The following is a 15836-nucleotide window of genomic DNA, read 5'->3' on the forward strand; positions in this document are numbered from 1 at the left end:
AATCAGCAGACTTCTTTACCAGAGACTTAAATTGCCCTTTTGCACCAAGCAAGGACAGAGAAACAATGAAGACTCCGCTAGCTGTGCTGCTGGCCATGCAAAGCAGCCTTGAGCACTGGGGTCAGCTTCCAGCTGCTGTCCAGGCTCCAAGGGGCTCAAGTATGAAAGGGGAGTGGCCTGCAAGGAGGGGGGAGTGGGTAGGGGGGAGCCCTGCAGGGAGGAGGAATGGGGAGGGAAGGCAGGGAGTGGGGTTGGGGGGGAGCAGGGGGCAGTGGGGGGAGGAGAGGGGGGAGAAGGGGGAGAGTGGGGGGGAGGAGTGAGGGGAGTAAGGGTAGGGAGCAGGGAATCAGGGCCTAGGACAGGTGGGAGCAAGAGGAGCTGGGGCCACCATGGGGGTGCAGGCCTCCTGGAGCTTCTCCTCCCCCCTGGGGGCCATGGTCAGCATCACAGTACACAGGGAGCCAGGCCCCTACAGCCCAGGCAGGCCTGCACCTCCCAGGGCAAGGCCTCCAGGTACCGCCTAGCCCTGGACCCAACTTCCCAGGCTTTCTGGTCAAGGAAGCGTGCAGGTGTTGAGAACAAAGCACTCAGGGAAGTGACTGTCATGCTTTCTTGTCCCTCTAAGTCAGTTTCTTTGCCCTCCGATTGTGCTTGTCGATGGTTAGGGTGGTCCGGTCCACGGCGGCGGTGATGTCATCCAGGGCCTCGTCCTGCCTCTCCAGCTCTGCCTCGGTGTCCAGGGCAAGACCCTTGAGTTTCCTCAGGATCTGCAAGAGAGGCACATGTGGCAGGGGGGGATGCCTTTCTTCAAACTCTCAAAAACAGTGTATCTTCCCGTCACGTTTATAGTGCTTAGGAAATGTTGTGAGTCAGTAGGGGTGATGAACACTTTGCCCTCCAGTCCTGGATCTGGGTCTCAGCTGGGCCACTCAGCAGCATTGACCCCCAGGGCGGGCAGCAGGCTGGAGTTGACAATGCAGCCTGGGGTCTGTACAGTCACTGTCTTCAGTACCTGTCTGCACCCAAGGACCAAACCCAGACTAGCTGGAAACACAGGATTTACAAAGAAAAGCCAAACCACTTTCTCCTTTGTGTTTGAAACATTTCACATACAAAGCACCCAAGGGAGGTGAGATCGTGGAGCACAATCCTGCGGGCTGAGAGGGGAGGAGGGACGCTGACAGGCTGGATGGTGGCCCCTCGCCCCATTTCTGTGGCTCAGTCACACGTCCAAAGTCTCACACGCTGTAAGAGCAGGCGTTTTACTGCAATTCTACTGAGACTACTTGCATTGTGAAAGGTACTTTAACTACGTGCGTGCTGAGCCTGGCTTTAAAACTTTAATATCCTCAAGCTGACAACAAAAAGGAATGATTTTAAGAGAAATCTTAATGACCAACTACCTGCAATAAATGTTAATGCCAGTTTCAGGGAAAGTCGGGTCAGGACAAAGGGCCTGCAGAATGTGAATCGTCGAGGAGCACGGGGTGCCTGTCTGCCCTCTCCCAGCAGGTCCATGGCCCGCAGATGACTTCTAAGTCCTTGGTCATGCAGGGACGAATGTCAGCAGTGACTGGCCCAGGGGACACAGCGGGGACCCCACAGGGCGCCATACCGCGCACTGATATCACTCCCACTGGCACCACCAGGTGACACCACAGCCTAGGACTGGCCACACCTCAGGGACAGCACACCAGTCCCCAGGTGACGTCTCGGGAGGCATCGCAAGAAGCCACCCTGCACTGCTGGCTGCCACACGAGGAAGAGAATGGAGGCAGGGAGGTGGCCGGGAGGATGAGCAGATCAGCTCCTTCCTCAGGAGCGGTGAGGCCGGAATGAGCTCACAAATGGGAGCAAGCTGTCAAAACTATAAAGCGCCATGTGAGGCGCGCCCGCCAAGTCCTGGAGTCTCAGCTGCAGGAGCACCGCGACAGCCTGCTTCGTGGAGGGGCCGGCGGTGAGGAGCACAGAGGTCGCTGTGACAGAGGCAGGCTGGGCCCCTCACCTCTCTGCGAGCCCAGCATCACCCCCGGGAGCCCCGTCCAGGCACGGAACAACAAATCCTGACCCGAGGTAGCAGGCTCAGACACCAGCCTTGCGCGCCCTCTGGGAGCCGCTGAGTCACTGGAAAAACTGGACGGAGCTCTGGAAAGTATACTGTGGGGTCAGTCGGCTCTGAGGGACGGGCTGGATGACCTAATACAGGAGGTCTTTTCCATCGCGTTCCTATGACCTCACATGGCTGAGGCCCAAACAGCACAATAAACAGTCACCGCTCAGCACCGTGTGAGGCAGGTCCCTCTCCCACCAACCACCCCTCCCAGCAGGCCTCCACCTTCAGTGCACCAACGCGGCGCTCCAGGAGGTATGCACACACCATGTCCCCGGCGGGCCGGCCTGTACTACCCATGTGCACCCTATTCCACACCCACGAGGGGACCCCCTGTGCTGGGCCATCTATGTCCCTGTCAACCCCACCAAGCATCTTCCAGGACCAGCAGGATCTGCACTGTGAGCAGGCACAGGTGCACCTGTGCTGATGGCATGGGCTTTTAGTAAGGCAGCTACTGGCCAGATCTCACTGGGCAAGCACACAGGACACAGAACTAGAAAAGGAAGTATGTTGTCCTGAACCCAAACCCAGCTGGTGCTGTCAGACAAGCACTGCTAGTAACGCTGTGGCGCTTGAGCATCTGGCCTCCTTCCACCCCGTGCCCACACGCTCGCACAGACATGTGACTCTGGGGGCTGAAGCACACACCCACGACCTCATCCCGGTCAGCCCAGATCTGGGTAAGGACTGTGGGTCCCCTGCCATGCACCCCAACTGGTCTCTAAGAGCCTTCAAACTAGCTGTGTCTCAAACCAGGCCCAGGAGCTTGCCCAAGACCCTAAGCTCAGGGCCAGTCAGTGCAGCCCTGATGTGATGAGCCCACAGGGATCATGGTGTGATGACCCAGGTCATAGCACTCAGACAGCCATGCGAGGGGGTTAGGACCCAGGCCTGCTCTCGTAGCCCTGAGCAGCTATGGCAGATGTCCTGCCTATGGAGAGCCACAGCTGGGACTTGAAATTTTCTAACGTGCACATTTTCAACAGTAAGTATTATGACTGTCAACAATGCACCCTATTTTACCCCATCAAACCAAGATATTCTCACTTCAGCGTGAGGTCAACGTGAACAACGCTAACGAGACACATGCTTTCATCAATTGCCGAATGGTGTACTCCCAGCACACCTCAAGCTGGATAAGCCACACTTCCAGTGCTCGGCAGCCACATGTGGCCCATGGCCATCGTGCCAGGGAGCACAAGACCACCCCACCATGTGACAGCTCTCCCAACAGAGCCGCACCCCTTCGTGGCCCAGTGCATGCCTCTTGCCAGGATCCAGGACCGGCTGACTCGCCCACAAACGCGGAGCATTCTGTTGAGTGTACAGTCCAAACACGGCACGTTCCTGTTGACTTGCTGGACTCTGAAAATGTCTCTCTGAGACGCCTTCTGTGCAGCCCGTGAGGAGACCCTGGCCGGCCCGCCAAAACTGTGCTTGAAATGAACTGATACTGCAGAAATACGAGTGCCCTTTATAGCCACCATGTCTGCCAATAAAATTACTGAGGACACTGTCAGGCTAAGAGTGCGCCTCGCATGCTGGTGTGGTGTTCTTTCCCTTTAAGAAAGGGGCTGGAGACACTAAGCGGCACCATGTGCATTCCACAGAACACAGGGTGGAAAGAATGGGGAGTAGCAAGTCTGGCCAAACCTGAACAGTTGTTACTGCTGTGGCCCAGGATGACAAGCTGTCTCGTCAGCAATGTCTCATGCTGCCAGTCTCTGAAGGATCAGCAGGCCGCTCAGAGGAGCCATCCCTGGGCACTGCCTCAACCCGGCTCCACGGCTCGTCCTCAGGTCCCTGCCCCAGTGACAAGCCATCTTCCTGGACACATGTGAACCTACACAGAAATGACCTGAGTAAAAGCACACTGAGTTTTGGGAGGAAGCAACTTTCGTAAACTACAGAGAAACACATGGTGCACACAGCACAGGCGAGGCACAGACAGACACGAACAGGCACTGCCGGGAAAGCTCGGTCCCCTCCGGCAGGGCACTGGGCCCACTCGGCAGCTTCAACAACCAGGAGAGATGCCTGGATGGCTCGGGCCAGCAGCGGGTGGCGCCACGTGGTCCCCAGGGCAGAGAAGTTACTGTGCTCTCTCTGTACTGGCCATATGCCAGGATGGCTTGTACCTCCCGACACCACGGACCGTGAGATAGTGGCGCAGATGACACTCTCATTCTGTTTATAATAAATGATGGAAAAACAGCTCATCCAGCAAGGAAGGTCCACTTACAAACACGTGTGTTTCAATGTAAGCCCCTTATCACAAGCTGTCAAGGTGTGAGAATCAGAGGGAGGAGGCAGAGGCCCAGCCCCGCTGTGAGCCTCCAGGGCCCTGGTTGTCCAGCCTCCGGCTCCGACCACGTCACTGTGGCAGGGGAGGGACACAGAGCACAGAAGGATGGACCTTCACGTGTGCACATCTGCAATGTGCTAACTCACCGTCTGAAGAAGAAAATGCCTTATTCTGCCTCATGATAAAACCCCAGGATTCAGAGTACCACTACATCAATATTCAGCATCTAAAGTGAGTTTAGTATTAGTGAGACTGTCTGCCCTGATCTTGTTATTAAGCTGACTCACTGAAAAACTGTGAATTTTCTTGCAGTGAGAAATTAGTAACCATTTAAGAACAGAGCTGGGATAAATCAAGCTGTCTGCAAGTCCAAATAGTTCTTCCAGTTGGGGCCATTAATATGCTATAGAGAAGGTAAAGAGGGAAACACTGGCCTCCAGCACAGCCAAAGCTCTGGAGGCTGTAAAGAACATTCTAGGCTACGATCTGTCACATTCAGCACTCATAGACCACCCCCATGTCCCACCTCGTCCGTTCTGCTGCATTCCTCGAGGCCCTGAGGGCTGTCTGTGGACAGCAGCACAGGGTTCTCTTCTAGGGAGGCCCCTCCTCAAGACCGCCTCCCTGTGCAGTGGGTGGAGAAGTGGACTCACCAGGATCCTATCCCGAGAGTGAGACATGGGTAGCTGCATTCAGGGATCCCTCAGCCCTCAAAGTGGGCCGACTGGCCTGTCCAACTCAGGGTCCAGGCAGGGCAGGCACAGGGAACGCCGCCCAGGACTAGGGAGGCCCGGGCACCAGCTCACCATCAGGTCACCATGGGATCCAAGTAGGACTCACCCCAGAATGCAAGAAAATAGAGGTAAAGGCCTAAGACCTGCATCCCACACGGAGACATGTTCAAGACCTAACTAGGGAAGGGTGTCCGTGTTCCTGGGTTGCAAGATGGCGTTACGTCCCAAAGTGACCTACACATTCACCACAATCCGTGTCAAATTTCCAGAAGCCTTTCTTCCTCCCCAGAAGGAGGAGGAATCTCCAATCCCTCCTCCAATCTGTCTGGAATTGCAACGAGCCCTTCAGGGCCAAAGCAACCCTGGAGAAGGAGACTGAGGCAGGAGGACTCACAGCTCCCCACACCAGCGTGGGAAGGAGTGTGTGGAAAATACTACAGGGGGAGTGACCCTGGGACCTGGGAGTGGCAGTGGGGCCCAGACATACAGACACAGTGAATGCACACACGTGGGCCATCCACACACCGTGTACTTGGCTGCAGAAAGGAAAGTGCAGGTGCTTCAAGACCATAAGCCGGAAAGCTCGGTGCGCAGCGAGGAAAGCCTAGTGTGGATGGACACACAGGTGACTGCACCTGAAGGAGGTTCCCAGAGCAGGTGACCTCAAGGAGCAGCACAGGAGGGCCACGGCTGGGAGCTGACACTGTACGGGACTTGGACACAACCGCACACTTACATGATGAGTATTCACTACAACAGCACACACAGGGTAAAGTGCTGAGGCGCGCCATCCTGAAATGTCTGCACTTTAAGGTGTGGGGTTCCCTTGGAGCTGAGGCAAGAGGAAAGCATACACTCCTGCCTGGCTCCCCCTGCTCCTGCCCTGCCCACCCCACCCCAGCCCCCGCTCCACCCTGTCCCCCCAGCTCCTACCCTCCCTCGTAATTGCTCCTGCCCTCCCAACCCCACCCCACGCTCCACCCTGCTCCCCCCACCTCCTGTCCTCCCCACCCCACCCCACTCCACACTCCACCCTGCTCCCCGCCAGCTCCTGCCCCCCTCACTCCTGCTCTCAACCCAGGCTCTATAGCCCTCAACCCAGGCTCTATAGCCCCTGCTCCTGTTCCCCAATACCTGCTCCTGACCCTACCCACTCCTGCCGTCCAGTCCTGCGCTCCGCCCACTCACCTCTGCTCCTGCCCCTGAGCTCCTTCCTCAAGCTCCTCTCTCCCATGCTACTCCCCTTTCCCCCCACCCCCACAACCATGCTCCTCCCTCCCTGAGCTCCTGTCTCTAGCACTCCTCCCTCCACACAGCCCAGCAGCTGCTCTAGTTGGGGCTGGCACATTCTAGAATCTGTCTGCGGCACTGCCTCCCCATCCACGTCTCCGGGGCAGTGGAAAGGGCACAACGCGTTCCCAACCACCCAGACTGCAAGGGAGCTGCCCCTCCTCAAAGCCCAGCTGTGTCCTGGCGATGCCCTGGGGCCGATCACCACGGCCAGCGATTTCAGGGGGCAGCATAGGAGGGAGGGCATGAAGCCGCAGCAGGCAGGCCAGAGCCAGGACCCTAGTTCCTAGTGCAGGGCCCATCCCAGGATGCCTGTCTTCTCACTGAGATGTCAACGGTCAAGGATGTCAGAGGTTTCCAAGGCTCTTCTTATGGTTTCACACAAGTGACACAGGACATGATATCAGGGCATTTTTAATAACTTACAAAGTAACAGATACTGAAAAGAGGGGCCTAACTCACCAGTAGTATCTGGACTGGCATCAAAACCATAAATACGAGTGGCATCGTAACCTCCCGTACCCCACAAAGCAGCACTGCTTTTCCCATAAGTGATGAAAATGACTTGGAAGGGTTCAGGGGAAGATACAGGACAGTAAGAGAACGGGCAGGGGGAAGGGTAGAAACCTGAAATGAGTTCAGCACCCACTGCTCAAACATCAGCAGTCACTCCAAACAGCTCAGGGCACTGAATCCAGCCTCTTGGCCAGCAAGGACACCAGCAGTTCCCATCCCCGAGCAGAGCCCAGTCCAGCAAGGTGCCTGCCTGCCTGTGCCAATGCCCCTCCATGATCTCACCAGGATCTCACATCCTGAGTCCTCACCCTGCACCCCCAGAAAGGGGACCGAGACCTCACAGCCTGGGTTCTCACCCCGCACCCCCAGAAAGGGGACCGTGAGCTCACAGCCCAGGTCCTCACCCCTCACCCCCAGTATGGGGACTATGACCTCACAGCCCGGGTTCTCATAACCCCACACTCCCAGTACGGGGACCATGACCTCATAGTGTGGGTCCTCACCCCACACCCTCAGAATGGGGACTGTGAGCTCACAGCCCAGGTCCTCACCCCGCACCCCCAGTACGGGGACCGTGACCTCACAGCCCGGGTCCTCACCCTGCACCTCGAGAACGGGAACCGTGACCTCACAGCCCGGGTCCTCACCCCACACCCCTAGAACAGGGGCCATGATCTCACAGTCTGGGTCCTCACCCCACATCCCCAGTATGGGGACTGTGACCTCACAGCCCGGGTCCTCACCCCTCACCCCCAGTATGTGGACCGTGACCTCACAGCCCGGGTTCTCACCCCTCACCCCCAGTATGAGGACCGTGACCTCACAGCCCGGGTCCTCACCCTGCACCCCCAGAATGGGGACTGTGACCTCAGCCCGGGTCCTCACCCCGCACCCCCAGAATGGGGACCGAGACCTTACAGCCTGGGTCCTCACCCCACACCCTCAGAATGGGGACTGTGACCTCACAGCCCGGGTCCTCACCCTGCACCCCTAGAATGGGGACCATGAGCTCACAGCCCGGGTCCTCACCCTGTACCCCCAGAAAGGGGACCGTGTGCTCACAGCCTGGGTCCTCATCACCCCACACTCCCAGTACAGGGACTGTGACCTCACAGCCCGGGTCCTCACCCCCACCCCCAGAATGGGGACCGTGAGCTCACAGCCCAGGTCCTCACCCTGCACCCCCTGTTATAGGAAGGGCAGGAGCATCTGGTGAACCCTCCTTTGCCACGTCTGTGGCTACACGTCAGGCTGCGGTCCCTGTACCACGGTCAGCAGGGAAAGCTAGATCAGGAGCAGACAGGGCAGTGGAGGTTAAGACATGATGGAGAAAACTCCCAGCGAGGGGAGAACTGCATCCAGCAGGCAGCGGACACTGCTGTCCTGACAAACAGGCCGCAGTCCCAAGGCAGGAAAGGCCAGCGCATCAGACGCGAGACATGGTTCACGGCGCTCTGCCAAACCCGTCCAGGGAATCCGGTGCCTCTTCCAGTCCCTGTGGACAGTGGCCGCCGCGGTGAGAGCTGGCCCGCTGCGCTGAGCACGCTGGCCCCGGGGAAACCACAGCCGGTCGTCTCTGTCAGCATCCGAACTGCTTTCCACGTAACAACTGTAACGGCATCTGCCACAGAAACCACAGCTGAACGGGAGGGGGGTTGGGGGGTGGGTCTTGCATTTCTGTTTTCCCCAGAAATTTACCTCATTCCCACTTTCGCTTGAGCTTCAACTACAGCTAAGAATTCTTGTCTAAATATGAAACATGTGTTTCACCTCTAGAGGACGAGGTCCTGTGGAGCTGGGCCCTCCCTGCAGGGGGGGAGGCAGCTGGCTGGTGCAGAGCCCTGCTCTCCTGCAGTGCTCCCCAGCCCCACAACCCAGGGGTCATTGCTTCCCCGCCCTGCAACTGGCGTCCTGACTCACGGCTTGGTCACCTGTGGACAACAGTCAGGACTAACCCCAGGGACGCAGTGTCTCATGGGGAAGGAGGGCACGGGAGCCCATCCTACTCACATCCTGACCTCTACCACCTAGGGAACAGACTGCTGGTTTGAAATTGGAAGGGGCCTTTCAAACCACATGGACGCCACCAGAACCAACAGATGAAATCCCTACACTTCCTATCAAAAAGTCACGCTCCTGCCTCGGCCTCAACACAACACGGTGGGATGCCTTCATAGGAGGGTGGGAGAGGGTCCCCGATCCCCCCAGCCTGAGGCCTGTGTGCTCTCATCCTCTCTCAGGAGAACGGGGACTTGTCTGTTATAGGATAAAGGTTTCTCAAGGCCTGAAGCTGTGTTCTGCAGTCAATACGCGGGTCACAAGGAGTAGTCAGTAACCTGCAGAATTTGTGGTTGCAGCTAGAAAGCAGCGTTCCTATGTGTCATTACTGAAAGTGACTAAGTTAGACCAGGGGAAAGAGTGACAGCTCATGCATATTTAAAATATCCCACAGCAAAGATGAATGCCTTTTTTCCAAGGAGGAAATGGCCCAGCTTAAAGGAGACCGTGCCTCTGCAGATGCATCAATAGGACTTCTTTAAAAACAGGTTTAAAAGATGAACGGTCTTCCTGTGTGCCCTGGTGGAAGAGTGAGGTGCCACTGACGGAATAGCCTCTCCAAAGCAGAGCCTGAGTCTGACAAAGTGTCTAGCTATGAACCAGGGAATCCAAGTTTTCTCTACAAATATACCATGAAGCGAACGGGAAGGGCAGAGAGAAGCTGTATACACGCAGGCGCTTTGCTGAGTGTCCTGCGTGGGGCCGCGTGCGGGTCCTGAGCGGCACAAACACACACACACCTCCCTGAACACGAGGACTGATGTCTGGTGAACCCAGGTGAGCGTGGCAGGGTATGGGGGTTTATACCAGTTCTTACGTTCTACAGACGTGCACTGACACATCTACGACGTGCACATGCATGATGTCTAGGCATTTGCTTCAAAATTACTTAAAAAGGAAAAAGTTAAATCACTATTGTCCAGCAATGACATAGGAAGACAAATTAAAATATTTCCATCCAATATTGTTTAAAGTTCTACTTCTGGACAAAAAGAGGCAAGAATCCAGTGTCAAGCCCTTGAGAGAAATGTGGGTGAGTGTGCTCAGTTGTACACACCCCTGTGGGGCACCTGCACATATACATACACACACACACGGACATACAGACATGCACACAGCACCTGCACACACAGCACACACACAGATACATGCACAGCAGATGTACACATACACAGCACATGAACACACAACACACACACAGACATATACACATGCACAGCACATGCACACACATGCAGACATACACAGACACATACACAGCAAATGTACACACACCACACGCAAAGCACATGCACCCAGACATACACAGATACAGAGTACATGCACACATACACAGACATACACAAACACAGCACATGCACACACAGCACACACACGGACATATACACAGGGCACAGCACATGCACACATATGCAGACATACACAGACACATGCACAGCACATGCACACACACCACACACACAGCACATGCACACAGACATACACACATGCAGAGTACATGCACACATACATGGACACACAGACATACACACACACAGCAAACACATGGACACACATAGCACATGTACACATAGCACACACACAGACGCATGCACAGTACATGCACATACAGAACACACACGGACATACACAGACACACAGCACACAAACACACAGACACATGCAGAGTACATGCACACACATGCAGACATACACATACACATGCACAGCACATGCACACAGACATACACAGACACACACAGAGTACATGCACACACACAGCCCACACACATACAGACACATGCACACATAACCACACACACAGACGCATGCACAGCACATGCACACACAAAACACACGCAGACATACACAGACACCCACACAGCATACACACAGACACATGCACAGCACATGCACACACAAAACACACACAGACATACACATACACACGCGTAGCACACACACATGTAGACATACACATACACACACAAAGCACATGCACACACAGACACACATGGACATAGACACATACACAGCACTCTCACACAGAGCACACACACGGACATACAGACACATGCACAGCACATGCACACACACGCACAGCACATGCACACACACACATACACAGACATATGCACAGCACATGCACACACAGCCTATACACAGACACATGCACACACACCATACACACAGATGCATGGATAGCACATGCACACACACGTGGACATACATAGATACACACAGCACACGCACACAGACGTATGCACAGCACATGCACACATACAGCCCACACATGGACATAGACACATGCACACACATGTGGACATACACATACACACACAGCACATGCACACACAGACACACATGGACCTACAGACACACAGCATATTCACACAGAGTACACACATGGACAGACACACACACAGCATATGCACACATAGCCCACACACGGACATACACAGACACATGCACACACAGACACACGCAAAGCACACGCACATATACAGACACACGCAGAGCACACACACACAGTGCACACAAACACAGTACACATGTATGCACATATCTGCACATATACAACAGGCAGGAGCGGCCACAGGCAGACTGTGTGTGTACAGGCCCACTGGCGTGTCTGCACGTCACCAAGTGCAAGGACCCAGAACAAGCACTGCTCTTTCTCTGCTCTCTGCATTTGCAGAGAGCAAGATGCACGGTGGCCCATGTACACCAGCAGGGAGATGTCTGCAGGCGCCACGGCACCGGGAGTGCACATTACCTGTCTCAGTTCCTGGGCGTCCCCCTCGGAAATGAACGGCTGGGTCGTCTGCAGCTGGAGTGGCTGGCCGTCCTGGCTGCCTGGGCAGGGCTCGTGGTGCACGGCCCAGTCCATCAGCCCAGACGCTGGAAAGGAAAGTCAAACAGCCGTGACATCTTCCTGGAGGTGCGAATGACCCAAGAACATTCAGAACTTTACACGGACTGATGTTGAGGGCTCGAGGGCCATCAGGGCTCTCTCACACACGCACTGGTCCACAGCCTCTGTGCCTGCTGGGGAGGTGGGTGTGGCAGGGCCCTGTCCCTGAGCTCTGCTACGCTGGGCTGGGTGGGGGCTGCCCGAGCCTCACTCCCACCCCAGGTCCACGCTGCTCCCTTAGCCTTGCTCTGACTGGAGAGTCAAGGTCTGGTTCTGTGGCTAACATCTGAAGAAAGGCCCACGAGTGGTCGTTATCCTTCTCTGGGGGAAAAGACCATACGTTTGGAGTATCAGACGTACCATGTGCTGACCCCTGGTGAAACGCCCAGGAAATCCCCTGCTGGAAACTGCAGCACCGAGTCTTACCCCACACAACGCTGTGGTTCTCCAGAGCACAGGAAATGGCCAGCAGCTTGGGCCAAGCAAAGCTGAGTGTGCAGCCGCGCCGAGCTGGGGGTGAGTCAGAGCGCTACATGTGGCCCGGCACTGCTCAGGGGTGTCTCCCGTCCCCCAACACCTGCGCCCGGTGAACTCCTGAGGAGCGGAAGGGCAGACAGGCCCTCCTGTGGGGTGCAACCAACCTCCATCTGCAGCCCTGGGGCATCAGTCAGGGTCTGTGGTCTGCCCTTCTCCATCATGCAAAGCATCCAGGTACGTGGCATAGCCACGTTTATATTAGGGAGCTGCAGAGCAGAAAGTGCACAGGACGAGAGTCAGCTGTTTGGATGCCAGCATCTCTGGCTTCTGTGGGACAGGAGGCGCAGAAGGGCCACCCCAGAGGTGGTGAGCAGTCATCATAGCAGCCGGATGAACGCACAGTCAGGAAAGGAAGAAGGATGCTGGTCTGGGGCGAGCTCCACACATACACAGACTCCCCTGCTACTTGAGTTTCTCCACATAACTCTTACACAGTCATCCTCCCTGAGGAGCAAAGGAAGCACGGCCTCGTCCAGGACAAGTGCAGGCTGGGTGAGGACAAGACACAGGTTTCTCAGGGTCCTGCAGAGGAAAGGGGCCCAGGCCACAAAGAGAGCACTCAGGAATGCATGGGCAGATCGGGGGCTGCGTGGAGGCAAGACCCTGGGTCTTGGCTGGCCTCTGCTGGAGGAGGCCCTGTGCAGGTGTGTGCATACCGTGTGTGTGTCCCATGAGTAGTGGGTCCATGGAGAACACCACACCCTCATCCAGGGGGTCCAAATGTCCTCCCAGACAAAACCATGCACACACATCAGGTTTTCTACTCCATTCTTTAAAAAAAAAAAAAAAAAAAAAAAAAAAGCCGGGGCACCTAGGTGGCTCAGTCAGTTGAACATCCAACTCTTGATTTCAGTTCAGGTCATGATCTTGTGGTTTGTGAGTTTGAGCCCCATGTCAGGCTCTGCACTGACAGTGTAGAGCCTACCTGGGATTCTCTCTCTCTCTCTCTCTCTCTCTCAAAAGAAATAAACATTTTTGGGGCGCCTGGGTGGCGCAGTCGGTTGAGCGTCCGACTTCAGCCAGGTCACGATCTCGCGGTCCGTGAGTTCGAGCCCCGCGTCAGGCTCGGGGCTGATGGCTCGGAGCCTGGAGCCTGTTTCCGATTCTGTGTCTCCCTCTCTCTCTGCCCCTCCCCCGTTCATGCTCTGTCTCTCTCTGTCCCAAAAATAAATAAAAACATTGAAAAAAAAAATTAAAAAAAAAAGAAATAAACATTTTTAATAAAATAAATGCTGACTGCAACCAATGAAATTGCTTTCACAACCTGTGTTCTAAAATCTCCAAAGCCCCATCCTCCTCCAACTTCCTCAGGGCTTTTAATTAGCAAGGAACTTTCCATAGGCCGCAATTCAGTGCTGTTTGGCCTTAACGTGATCAAAGATGTCACCACCTACAATGTTACATAACGAAAAGCACTTTTCTGAAGTGGGCCACAGAAAAGCAACATCAGAGCCCGGCTGGAAGAATGGAGGCCAAAACAGAAAACCTGGTCTACAGCTGTTATTGGACTAAAAGAAAGCCAGCTGACACACGTGATGTCACAGAGTTATCAGTGAGAACACAGTGAGTGCAGTTCTATGGCAAATTTCTTCCTCGGTGTCCACTCCCCGGTCCCCCGGGGCTCCTGTCCCACATCACACCGACGTGTCCCCCCACTTGGCCACACCAGCAGCAACCACCTTTCCTCGTCACCTGTCCCAGCATCACTCCACCTGCACACCGGCAGTCCCGTGCCGCCCCTGCACTCTCCAGCTGGGCCTCTCCAGCCGGCGTGTCCAAGACTGCAGCCCACGGGCCCAACACTGTGTGCCTCCACCGCTGCTCACACACCTGCAGTTGTATTCTAGAGGGCTTGCTGACCTCTTCTGAATGTGTAACAAAAGGGGTTTTTACTTAACCAGAAAGCCGAAACAGAGAATTTTTCTTCCTGGACTATACTAAGTCAGGGCTATTTTTCATGAAGAGCTATGGGGTCAGCAGATCCACACAGAGCTTAGCACCCCCGTGCTCTGTACTGAGACCTGAGTCACTGACTCAGTGACTTCAATGCTCTGAAATATCTCCGAAGAAAAATCAATTTCAGTACAAAATAGTTTCTGTCTCTGAAGTCATTAATTATCTCAGTTAAACAGAATCAGTACAAATCGTTCAAGGTACAAGGGAATGTACGGATGATTTCACTTTCTAGGAACGACGACTGGGCTGGGAGGGGCAGCTGTGGACGCACACCTGGCCTCACTGTGTGCCCAGAGCAAGGCCCAGCAGCTGCACCTGGGAGCAGAGCAGAGCCTCCAGAGGTCATTCTCCTTGTCCCTGGGACCCCAACACCTCAACGATGGCTGAGGGATGGGCCCAGAGAACATCAGAGGATGCTCCCACCCCTGCTTACGCAGGAAGCACAGGACAGAGAGTGGAAACGAGGGAAACAGCAGTCTCCACTAACTACAACCACAACACCGCACTCTGCAAATGTGAAAAACTATAGAGCACACAGCTCGGACCCATGGGTCCTTGGAGGGGATCAAGTGGGTCAGAGCCACACAGCTTCCAGGGGGTCCACTGGGGTCAGGGAGTACCTGTGTCCTAGTGACCACACAGGGAGGGTATATGTGGTAGCATGGTTCCCGTGGCCTAGAGACCACACGGGTGAGGGTCTGTCTGTGGTCACTGTGGTCCCTGCGCCCTGGGATCAGGACTCTACCACCTGGAGCCAGAGTCTTAAATGAGCGATCCTGCACAGGGACATTACTGTCACACAGATGTGTGTACTGTTAGACACCCGGGCCCGTCCTGGGTGCTGGAGATGCGGTCATTAAGGTCTGGTCCGGAGCACATGTCCCAGTGTGGAAGCAGGACAGCCAAGGGGGTACTGAGGGCAGGCGCTGGGTAAGATCTCCATTTGGTGAGTGAGCAGGTGACCAGGACCTCTTAAATAGGCAGTCAGAGAAGGTGACCAGTTGGCAAAGATGAAAGTAAGTACCCAAAACTTTGTAGAACACTATGCATGGGCCTTGCTCTTAAGTCCTCCTGAAACCTGTCAGCCCAAGATCATGAGACAACATAAGACAACGTGCCAGCCTCCACACAGACACATCCCATGGGACACCACACGCGGTTGGGGACAGCAGGCATGAGGGAATGTGGACAAAACGCGGACTTGGGAGAGCAACAGTGTGTGAGCATCGCTTTGTCAGGGGAATCGGTGTCTGAGACACGGGGACTCTGTACCCTCCTCGCAGCTTGTCCCCAAGCTGGAAGCTAGGCAAACACAGCAGTTTTTTCCACTGCTTTCCCCCAAGGTGGACGCTGCCCACCTGTGTCGTCCGGGCTCCGGAAGCCCCTGGAGACACCTTGGGCCGGCCGGGCCGCTGGCTGGGCCGCCTACACTGC

At 55.4% G+C, this 15836-nt stretch overlaps 1 protein-coding gene across 3 annotated transcripts in view; it reads right to left on the minus strand.

Moving 5' to 3' along the window:
• Positions 1-291: 291 nt before the first annotated feature.
• The window catches only part of SNAP47 (synaptosome associated protein 47), a 51408-nt gene continuing 35863 nt past the window's right edge, over positions 292-15836 (minus strand). Inside the window, exons 4-5 of one of the 3 annotated variants that reach the window (XM_047082395.1) lie at positions 11772-11896; positions 292-767 (exon numbers count right to left, since the gene is read on the minus strand). In XM_047082395.1, coding sequence (XP_046938351.1) covers positions 621-767; positions 11772-11896 — 272 coding nt within the window. In that variant the 3' untranslated portion in view covers positions 292-620. Of the gene's footprint in view, positions 768-6442; positions 8580-11771; positions 11897-15836 lie in introns of those variants that run through there. The other 2 variants (XM_047082400.1, XM_047082408.1) reach the window with 2 other exon arrangements.

This window comes from Lynx rufus, unplaced genomic scaffold (assembly GCF_022079265.1).
Source record: "Lynx rufus isolate CCGP_SWC_20201006 ecotype Redwood Valley unplaced genomic scaffold, mLynRuf1.p SCAF_1, whole genome shotgun sequence".
In the NCBI taxonomy this organism is placed as follows: domain Eukaryota; kingdom Metazoa; phylum Chordata; class Mammalia; order Carnivora; family Felidae; genus Lynx; species Lynx rufus.